Source organism: Anolis sagrei, chromosome 12 (assembly GCF_037176765.1).
Source record: "Anolis sagrei isolate rAnoSag1 chromosome 12, rAnoSag1.mat, whole genome shotgun sequence".
NCBI classification, from domain to species: domain Eukaryota; kingdom Metazoa; phylum Chordata; class Lepidosauria; order Squamata; family Dactyloidae; genus Anolis; species Anolis sagrei.
This window is the reverse complement of record NC_090032.1, coordinates 13,404,450-13,415,802: the sequence shown is the minus strand read 5'-3', so window position 1 is coordinate 13,415,802 and position 11,353 is coordinate 13,404,450. Positions and strand designations below refer to the sequence as shown.

Sequence of the window (11,353 nt, the reverse complement as noted above, 5' to 3'; positions counted from 1 at the left end):
TATCCAGTTTCCATGACCACATTTGTCTTTTATCTTATCCCACTTTATTATTTCTCCATTGGGTTCCATGAGGTCCCCTATCCTTTTGATTCCATTTTCCTTAAGTGCCCTAACTAGATTCCTGAATGTCTTGTCCTTATTTTCCAAGATTTCTAATGGGAAATGGTCGATTTTATTTGTAATGTATTTTGACATTTTTTCCAAATTAACAACGTTGTTAAGCATGGGCCGACTTTAAAGTTCTTTAATTCTTTTCTGTCTATTCTCTCTCCCATATACGTTCCCCTTTGCCAACTGTTTGCTTCCTTTTCTATTTGCACTTATCTTTTCGACCCTCCCAATTCGAATTCTAATAATCTTGCCAACTGACTAGCCTCATAATATATTCCCAAAGAGGGAGCCCCCCATCCACCCATTTCTTTACTATAATATAGAAAGTTAGCAATTCTGTTTTTGTTTCCTCCCACATTTCCTATACATGAGCTGGGAGTATTAGTAACTGCTTTAGGAGATGGTGATCAGGCATTCGGACAATGTGGCATTCAGTCCAGCGGAGTTGATGGCGTAGGAGCATCGCTTCAATGCTGGTGGTTTTGCTTCTTCCAGCACGCTGCCATTTCCCTACCTGTCTTCCCAAGAAATTTGTAGGATTTTCCAGAGGCAACGCTGATGGAATCGTTCCAGGAGTTGCGTGTGACGTCTCTAGACAGTCCACATTTTGCAAGCGTAGAATAGGGTTGGGAGGACAAACGCTTTATAAACAAGCACCTTGGTCTCCCTACGGATGTCCCGGTCCTCAAACACTCTCTGCTTCATTCAGAACAATGCTGCACTCGCAGAGCTCAGGCGGTGTTGTATTTCAGTGTCAATGTTGACTTTTGTGAAGAAGTGGCTGCCAAGGGAGCAGAAATGTTCAATGTTTAATGTTACGCCATGAAGTTTTTTTGGCATTGCAGAGGGATTGGCTGGTGGCTGCCGGAAAAGCACTTTGGTTTTCTGTTCAATGAGAGGCCGAGCTTCTCATATGCTTCAGCAAAGGTGTTTAGAATGACTTGTAGTTCTTCTTCTGAATACGCACATTATTACTATTATTAATTGTGGTTACTTATTATTATTATTATTATTATTATTATTGCTCTTATTATCCAATAACTCATATCCAACTCCAGAATGGCAACATCAGCTGATGCGGCATAACATCAGCATGAGATGAAGCAAGGTTTGGGAAGGGAGGAATGGAGCAGAAAGAAGGAAAGAAGGAAGCTTGGCGGAGCCTCCAAGATGCAAATCAGTGCAATGACACAAAGGAGGAAGGGGCCGAGACTGATGAAGGAGGACAGAGGAATGAAGGAAGGCCAGGCAAGCAGCAAGGAGAGCCCCACCAAGGAGGACTTCTGGTGCTCTGCCCCACTCTGCTCAATGGAGGGCTTGCTTGTCTATTAGTCTGTGGCTTAATGGCAAAGATGAGATCCCAATGATAGAGGGGGTGACAGGGGCACAGGAGGGGAGAATGGCAGCCGCAGAAACAAAAGGAACGAGGTACTCCTTCCTTCCTTCTCAGAATAATAGAATTGGAAGAGACCCCAAGGACCATCCATTCATCATAGATTTGGAAGAGACAAGGTCATCTGCCCTTCCTTCCTTCCATCCATCATTCATCCATCATAAAATTGGAAGAGACAAAGGTGATCTGTCCTTCCTTCTTTCCTTCCTTCCTTCCTTCCTTTCTTCCATCCATCTATCCACCCACCCATCATAGGATTGGAAGAGACAAGAGCCTGCTCACCTGCCTCCTTCCCTTCCCTTCCCTTCCCTTCCCTTCCCTTCCCTTCCCTTCCCTTCCCTTCCCTTCCCTTCCCTTCCCTTCCCTTCCCCTTCCCCTTCCCCTTCCCCTTCCCCTTCCTTCCTTCCTTCCTTGAAATACAGATTGAAAGAGACAATAGCCATCTTTCCTTCCGTCCTTCCTTCCTTCCATCCATCCATCCTAGAATTGGAAGAGACAAGAGCCTGCCTTCCTTCCTTCCTGCCTGTCTGCTTGCCTGCCTCCCTCCCTCCTTTCTTCTTTCCTTCCTTCCTAGAATCATAGAATTGGAAGATACAAGAATGATCCTTCCTTCCTTCCTTCCTTCCTTCCTTCCTTCCTTCCTTCCTTCCTTCCTTCTTTCATAAAACTGAAAGAGACAAGGGCCTTCCTTCCTTCCTTCCTTCCTTCCTTCCTTCCTTCCATCCATCCATCCATCCATCCTAGAAGTGGAAGAGACAACGGTGATCTGTCCTTCCTTCCTTCCTTCCTTCCATCTATCCACCCACCAATCATAGAATTGGAAGAGACAAGAGCCTGCTCACCTGCCTCCTTCCCTTCCTTCCTTCCTTCCTTCCTTCCTTCCTTCCTTCCTTCCTTCCTTCCATCCATCCATCCATCCATCCATCCATCCATCCATCCTAGAATTGGAAGAGACAAGAGACTCCCTCCTTCCCTTGAATTATAGAATTGGAAGAGACAAGAATGATCTTTCCTTCCTTCCTTCCTTCCTTCTTGGAATAATAGACTTGAAAGAGACCTGAACAGTTGTCACTGAGTGGCAGAGAGTCTGAGAAAATACCTGGGCGCTTAGCAGTGCCAACTCAGTTTACCCAACGGAATTCTCCCAGTTCCCTCCACCCATCATCTCCTGTTCCTCAGTCAAGGGATGCTCCGGCAGGAGATCCTCTGAAAAGATGCCTCTTTTGTGGCAGGGATAGGACTTCTAAGAACTCTCTCTTCCTTCCCCAGCCCTGCTTCTCCCAGGCTGTTTACCTTCAAAGCTATCCACCTTTCCAAACCCTGAGATCTTGAGTGAAATACAATCTGTAGAGGCCACTCATGGCCTTCCTTGGGGTTTGCTCAAGACTTTTCTTTATCCGACTTGTGAGCACAAAACATGGTGATCTTATCTTGCCCAAACCCTGCTTGTTCCTCTGTTGTGGTGCCATTTTCCTTTGCCCTGGTTTGGAGTTGGCTTGATCAAAACAATATACATTTGACACCATGTTCCAGAGACTTCTTGGTCCATAGTTTTCAGAGGCAGATCTCATACCTTTTTGATAACCCTGGAGTGCCACCCAGTGGGGATAATTCCTGTCTGATATATATCCAACTAATAGCAGGTAATATTTTTCTCAACATGGCAAGCTGTTGTAGATGCAATACTATATACATCAGGCATGGGCAAACTTCGGCCCTCCAGGTGTTTTGGACTTCAACTCCCACAATTCCTAACAGCTGACTGGCTGTTAGGAATTGTGGGAGTTGAAGTCCAAAACAGCTGGCGGGCTGAATTTTGCCCATGCCTGATGTAGAGTGACATTTTCCCAATATGACAAACAGAACGCGTGTGTATAATGTTGGATTTGTGTATAGTCAGCTCATAAGGTGTAAATAAGCTACGTAACAACATTTGAAAAAAAATCTGTTCCCGGTTTGAAAGTGTTATTTCCTGTTGAATTGTGCAGTACTTACTTTGAAAGTACCGTATATACTCGAGTATAAGCCGAACCGAATATAAACTGAGGCACCTAATTTTACCACCAAAAATGGGAAAACTTATTGACTTGAATATAAGTCGAGGGTGGGAAATGCAGCAGCTACAGGTAATACAAAATAAATATAGATACCAATAAAATTACATTAATTGAGGAAACAGTAGGTGAAATATTTTTCAATGTTAACATAAAACTGTAATTTAAAATAAGACTGACCAACTTTGATTAAACCATTATTCTAACCTTTTTCAGTGTAAATGTGCTTACATGTCCTTCCAATAATAATAAAGAAAGTAAAATAATAAATGTAATAACAACAATAAAGTAAAATAATAAATGTAATAATAAGTGTTGGGGTTCAGCCTGTGTGTGAACTTGAACCTGATTCTCTGATTGTATTTCCTGATGCCAGTGTAGATGTCAACGTGAATTCTGAGGCCAATTTAGATTATGATGGTGAAAATCCTACAGCCTTGGAAAGTGAAAGTCAAAATTCCCATGAGAACATGCATTCCGAGCCGAGCGGAGACGTTTCACTCCCTTTTCCTCCCAGTCTTAGTTCTCCAGAGAATCTGACACCTGGTCTGCCTAATAAGGATAGGCAAGGGCAGATTTGGCAGAGCCGGGGTGAAGCACAAAGTTTACGTAGGTCAACCAGATTGAGAGAAATGCAAACAAAAACTTCAGGCGTGTCTCGCAATAGATTTCTCGGCCTTAAGTATGCCTGGCCTGAATGCAGCTTCAGATTCATGTGCAAGCTTTTGCAGGTCTCCTGATTCAAGTGGCCTTGTTCCTCGGAGGTTTTCTAGTTGTTCCAAGTACGGTTAGTGGATTGCTAACAGGTTCCAGGATTCAGCAGTTTTGCTGATGGTTTCATGATCTTGTTTATGGACATTTCTTGTTGCTGACTTTTTACCTTTGCATATTTCCTCTATTTTGTATTCATCTTTCATCAATAAAGAAGGATTGTTTTCCTAAAGTCAAGTGTGGTGGATTGTTGTCTGAGGGTCCAGTTTCCTGCTCTGGGTTGCACAATAATAATAAATAGAGTAAAATAAATGTAATAAAATAATAATAAATAATGCAAAATGTAATAATGCCAATAATAGAGTAAAATAATAAATATAATAACAATAATACTAAAGTAAAGTACTAAATGTAATAATAGTATTAATAATAAATAGAGTAAAATAAATGTAATAAAATAATAATAGAGTAAAATAATGCAAATGTAATAATACCAATAATAGAGGAAAATAATAAATATAATAACAATAATACTAAAGTAAAATACTAAATGTAATAATAGTATTAATAATAAATAGAGTAAAATAAATGTAATAAAATAATAATAGAGTAAAATAATGCAAATGTAATAAAAATAATAGTAATAACAGAGTAAAATAATAAATATCTTTGACTCGAGTATAAGCCGTGGGCAGCTTTTTCAGCCTAAAAAAGGGGCTGAAAAACTAGGCTTATACTCGAGTATATACAGTAGTTGTTCTACTCCAGAAACTTTGTTTTTGTGGCTGCCACAAACTATGTTGAATGGGTCGAGACTTAATAAGAGATGGAAAGCAAGAAGAAACAACCACACAAGTCCAGAAATACCTCTATTAAGAAAATACTTTTGAGAAAATAGAAAATCTAGGTTACACATGGAAATGCGACAGCGCTCCTTTGTGGGGTTTCCCCATTCAGCGCACTGGGGCTGACTGCACGAAGGCTTTGCGTTCCACCTGAGCGCAGTATTTTTCAGGGAGGCCAACAGCTCTGCAAGAAACAGAAAAGAGAAGCTAGTTAGGTTTGTGAACCATAGGCGCAGGGGCATGTGAACTAGTCCTGGTTGTCACAGCATCAGTAAGCCCATATCTACATCAGGGCTTCATAAACATTGAGCACTGACCCCAAGTGGGGTCCCTTTCGCTCAGTGTTGGGGTCCTGAAAAAATTGGCAACAATAAAAAGATTCCTGAATGCCACCTAGTGGCTGTTTGAGACATTGACACAAATCTGTTGTGCAGCTTTGTGAACATCCTGCGGCTCCTCCACGATGACATGATGGCAATAGACATGGACTGCAAAGGCTCCAAGTCATTAGCGCTGAATAGGTCTTGCAATTTCAAAGCCTGGCTGCTTCCTATCTGGGGGAATCCTTTGTTGGGAGGTGTTAGCTGGGAGGTTAAGGTGGAATCAGGTGTCAAACAGGGATGTGTCATTGCCCCAACCATATTTTCCATCTTCATCACTATGACACTTCATTTTCTTGATAGGAAGCTTCCCACCCAAGTGGAAATAATCTATTGGACAGATGGTGAGCTATTTAACCTCAGCAGACTGAAAGCCAAAACCAAGGTCACAACAACATCTGTTATAGAACTCCAATATGCCGATGATAACACAGTCTGTGCACATTCAGAAGAAGACCTACAAGCCACTCTAAACACCTTTGCAGAAGCATACGAGAAGCTTGACCTCTCATTGAACATTGAAAAAACCAAAGTGCTCTTCCAGCAGTCACCAGCCCATCCCTCTCCAATGCCAGAAATACAGCTTAATGTATTAATAATAAACTTTATTTGTATTCCGCCACCATCTCATAGAATCATAGAATCATAGAATCAAAGAGTTGGAAGAGACCTCGTGGGCCATCCAGTCCAACCCCCTGCCAAGAAGCAGGAATATTGCATTCAAATCACCCCTGACAGATGGCCATCCAGCCTCTGCTTAAAAGCTTCCAAAGAAGGAGCCTCCACCACACTCCGGGGCAGAGAGTTCCACTGCTGAACGGCTCTCACAAAAAATCTCCCCAATGGGGACTCGGAGCGGCTTACATGAGGCCAAGCCCAAACAACAAATACAATAAAAATAAAACCAAAACACAACCGAATACGCAAACAGTAAACAGCAACATCATAATAAAATAAAACATGTAAATACATAGCAATGTAAAATGACAATAGACACACTCACAATGACAATGGGCGGGCTGCATGTAATGATTAAAAGAGAGACTAATTGAAACTAATTTAAAATTCGGGCAAGATAAAAGAGACAGATTATTTGCGGAGGAGAACTTATTATAGTGGGGGTTGTGGAATCAGGTTTTTCTCACAGAAGGGGGGGCAACATATACTCCAATGGCAGAACGTTGAGGCTAAGCAGTAGTGTGGGATTGTATACCTACTCTCCAAAGGCGCAGCAGGAGAGACAGGTTTTAAGGTCCTTTTTAAAGGTTTCTAGGGCTTTCCTAATTAGAAAACGTTGACCATTTCCGCTCCCTTGGCAGCCACCTCTCCACAAAAGTCAACATTGACACTGAAATACAACACCAACTGAGCTCTGCAAGTGCAGCATTTTTTCAATGAAGCAGAGAGTGTTTGAGGATCTGTTTGAGGCAAGAGTGAATGTTGCAAAGTGTAAATGTTGCAAGTGTAAAAGCCTGGCTGCTTCCTGCCTAGAAGGGAATCCTTTGTTGGAAGGCGTTAGCTCGCCCTGATCATTTAATGTCTGGATTGTTAAGGACCAAGTGATTTTTGAAGGAGGGCTCGTAGTTCAAGTAACTACGAGTCCTCCTTCAAAAATAAGCCCTAGTTCCAAATCATTTTAAAAAGTCAATTTGGAAAAATAAGGCATCCCCTGAAAATAAGCCCTAATGGATCCTTTGGAGAAGCCAACATGAATATAAGACACTGTTTTATTTTGGGGAAAACAGAGTTGCAATAAAAAAAGTTTGGGTGGAAAGAGGCCACACTTCAAACAAATTTAAAGGGCCTGAGTCATGGTTTGGACCATTTCAGATCTGTTTCTGAAGTGGATGAGGAGGAAATAGACTAACCAAAAGCACTCTATGCGCCATTTGCACATAAGGTCGGAAGAAACTGGGATTGAGTTGGGTAGCTGAGCAGACTCACCGGAGCTCGTCCAGCTTCTTCCGCTTGATCTCGTTGAGTCGCTCGCTGCGCCGGCGCGCCTCTTCTTTCAGGCGTTTGCCCTCCTCGAAGATGGCGATGCGCTCCTGGATCTGCTTCTGTTGGTGCTCGCGCACCTGGCGCCGGATCTCATCGGCATGGATCTGCTGGAGAGTCGCACGCCGCTCGTGCTCTTTCTGCTCCTTCGCAATCTGCTCCTTCTGGATCCTGGAACAGACACAGAAGAAGGGACCTATGGGCTTTCCCTCCAAATCCATGAGGCTACACCTTCTTCAACTCAGTCCCTGAGTTACAAACACCGGAGTTACAAACGACACATAGTTAAGCATGGGGCTAAGACAACAGAAAGGGAGAGAATCTCCTCCAGGAAGAGAAATCCACCCTTGAAAGAGTTATTATGATGGGGAAAGGTGTCTCCATCTGCGATTCTAAAATGCACCCCATTATCAGACATGTTTATATAAGAAGAACATCTTCTAATACCAAAAATGACTACCACAATTCGCACCCCCCCCCCCCCCCAAATGTGTGAATTAACAACATTGTTGTGGCTTGGCTATTTGACACATTGGACTACCAAATGCTCTGCGACTGCAGCATTTTTCCAAATGACACAGTGTTTGAGGATTGAGACATCTGTAGGGAGACCAAAGGGCTTGTTTATAAAGCCATTGTTCTCCCAACCCTGTTATATGCGTGTGAAACGTGGACTGTCTATAGATGTCACACTCAACTCCTATAATGATTCCATCAGTGTTGCCTCCGAAAAATCCTGCAAATCTCTTGGAAAGACAGGCGGACAAGTGTCAGTGTGCTGGAAGAAGCAACGACCACCAGCATTGGAACGATGCTCCTACGCCAGCAGTTCTCAACCTGGGGGTCGTGACCTCCAAGGGGGTCGCCTGGCCATTTCAGAGGGGTTGCGAGGCCGCCTTCGTTGGCCCCACCCCAAGGGCTCAGGCCAGGCGAGGGCTCCTTCACGCGAGGCCATCGTCGGGACATCTGAGCGGGTCGCAAGGGGGGTGTCAGATGGGTCACCAAAGACCATCTGTTGACCATGGGGCTTCTGTATGGTAAGTTTGGCTCAATTGTATCATTGGTGGGGTTGAAAATGCTCTTTGACTGCAGGTGAACTGTAAATCCCAGCAACTATAGCTCAACTATAGCTCCCAAATGTCTGATTTAATTCTTTGCCCACATGAAAGGAGGAGGATGAATGGGAGTGTGATGGTGTCGGACAATTTGGCTCTTTTAACTGTGATGATAATGTTTTAATGTGTATAGTGTTGATATTTTAATCGTGTTATGAAGTGGCATTGTGTTGTCATTGTATATTCTTTGTATGTTAACACATGTTGTGAACCGGTCTGAATCCCTCTTTGAAGGTGAGAGGGTTGGTATATAAAACCTCGAAATAAATAAATAAATAAGGTCTATTTTCACCAAACTCCACCACTGTTCACATTTGGCCATATTGAGCATTCATGCCAAGTTTGGTCCAAATTGATCATTGTTTGAGTCCACAGTGCTCTCTGGATATAGGTGAACTACAACTCCAAAACGCAATGCCCATCAAATCCTTCCAGTATTTTCTATTAGTAATGGGAGTTCTGCATGCCAAGTTTAGTTCAATTTCATCATTAGTGGAGTTCAGAATGCTCTTTGATTGTAGGTGAACTATAAATCCCATCAACTACAACTCCCAAATGACAAAATCTCCCCCCCCCACCCCCACCCCACCAGTATTCAAATTTGGGCCTATTGGGCATTTGTACCAAATTTGGTTCAATGAATGAAAATACAACCTGCATATCAGATATTGACATTACGATTCATAACAGGAGCAGCATTACAATTATGAAGTAGCAATGAAAATAATCTTATGGTTGGGGGTCACCACAACATGAGGAACTGTATTAAGGGGTCGCAGCATTAGAAAGGTTGAGAACCACTGTCCTACGCCATCAACTACGCTGGACTGAATACTACATTGTCCAAATGCCCGATCGCCATATACCCAAAGCAGTTACTACACTCCCAACTCAAGAACGGGAAATGTAATGTTGGTGAACAAGAAAAGAGATTTAAAGATGGGCTGAAAATTAACCTTAAAAACTGTGGCATAGACACCGAGAACTGGTGTCTAGGCTCTAGCTCATTGTTTCTCAACCTGGGGGTAGGGACCCCTGGGGGGGTTGTGAGGGGGTGTCAGAGGGGTCACCAAAGACTATCAGAAAACACAATATTGTCTGTTGGTCATGGGGGTTCTGTGTAGGAAGTTTGGTCCAATTCTATCATTGATGGGACACAAACTGTTCTTTGATTGTAGGTGAACTATAAATCCCAGCAACTACAACTCCCAAATGTCAAGGTCTATTTTCCCCAAATTCCACCAGTGTTCATATTTGGGCATATTGAGTATTCATGCCAAGTTTGGTTCAGATCCATCGTTGTTTGAGTCCACAGTGCTCTCTGGATGTAGGTGAACTACAACTCCCAAACTCAAGGTCAATGCCCACCAAACCCTTCCAGTATTTTCTGTTGATCGTGGGAAAATACATCCTGCATATCAGATATTTACATGACGATCCATAACAGTAGCAAAATTACAGTTGTGAAGTAGCAATGAAAATAATTTTATGGTTGGGGGTCACCACAACATGTGGAACTGTATTAAGGGGTCGCGGCATTAGGAGCGTTGAGAAACACTGCTCTAGCTGGAGGTCAGCTGTGACCAGCAGTGCTGCAGAATTCAAAGAGGCATGGATGGAGGGTGAAAAGGAGAAACATGCTAAGAAGAAGGCGCGTCAAACCAACCGTGACCAGGACCACCTTCCACCTGGAAACTGATGTCCTCACTGCAGAAAAACATGCAGATCAAGAATAGAGCTTCACAACCACCAACGAACCCACTACCAAGACACTACACTTGGAGGACCATCATCCTTGGGCTACGAGGGATCACCTAAGTTAGTAACTACAAAAACCCCGCAGGAGTGTTTATTCCAGCTTCCCTGTGTCCTCCTTACCGGACAATCCTCTCGAATTCGGCTCGGTCCCGCTGCACCTGGACGGCCATGTTGTGCTCTTTCTGGGCCACCTGCTCCAAGCGGCTCTGCTTCAGCATGGCTTCCGTCTGAGCCTTTTTGTGAGCAGCGTCCTTCTCCTTCCGGCGCCATTCCCGCTCGGCTGCCTCCTGGTTGCGCTTGGCCCTGAGGGCGTCCTGAAGAGAGAGAGGAAGGGGCACAGAGGATGGCATCCGGCTAGCGACATAGACAAGCATAACTTTTTCGGTGCGGAAGGAGCTCTTCCGCACCTCCTTAGAATCATAGAATCAAAGAGTTGGAAGAGACCTCATGGGCCATCCAGTCCAACCCCCTGCCAAGAAGCAGGAATATTGCATTCAAATCACCCCTGACAGATGGCCATCCAGCCTCTGCTTAAAAGCTTCCAAAGAAGGAGCCTCCACCACACTCCGGGGCAGAGAGTTCCACTGCTGAACAGCTCTCACAGTCAGGAAGTTCTTCCTAATGTTCAGATGGAATCTCCTCTCTTGTAGTTTGAAGCCATTGTTCCGCGTCCTAGTTTCCAAGGAAGCAGAAAACAAGCTTGCTCCCTCCTCCCTGTGGCTTCCTCTCACATATTTATACATGGCTATCATATCTCCTCTCAGCCTTCTCTTCTTCAGGCTAAACATGCCCAGTTCCCTAAGCCGCTCCTCATAGGGCTTGTTCTCCAGACCCTTGATCATTTTAGTTGCCCTCCTCTGGACACATTCCAGCTTGTCAATATCTCTCTTGAATTGTGGTGCCCAGAATTGGACACAATATTCCAGATGTGGTCTAACCAAAACAGAATAGAGGGGTAGCATTACTTCCCTAGATCTAAACACTATGC

General features: G+C 43.7%; 1 protein-coding gene across 1 annotated transcript in view; it reads right to left on the bottom strand.

The window, feature by feature from the left end:
• Nucleotides 1-5,136: 5,136 nt before the first annotated feature.
• The window catches only part of CFAP45 (cilia and flagella associated protein 45), a 31,967-nt gene continuing 25,750 nt past the window's right edge, over nucleotides 5,137-11,353 (bottom strand). The window contains exons 10-12 of the mRNA XM_067472446.1: nucleotides 10,486-10,679; nucleotides 7,439-7,663; nucleotides 5,137-5,298 (exon numbers count right to left, since the gene is read on the bottom strand). Coding sequence (XP_067328547.1) covers nucleotides 5,223-5,298; nucleotides 7,439-7,663; nucleotides 10,486-10,679 — 495 coding nt within the window. The 3' untranslated portion in view covers nucleotides 5,137-5,222. The remainder of the gene's footprint in view (nucleotides 5,299-7,438; nucleotides 7,664-10,485; nucleotides 10,680-11,353) is intronic.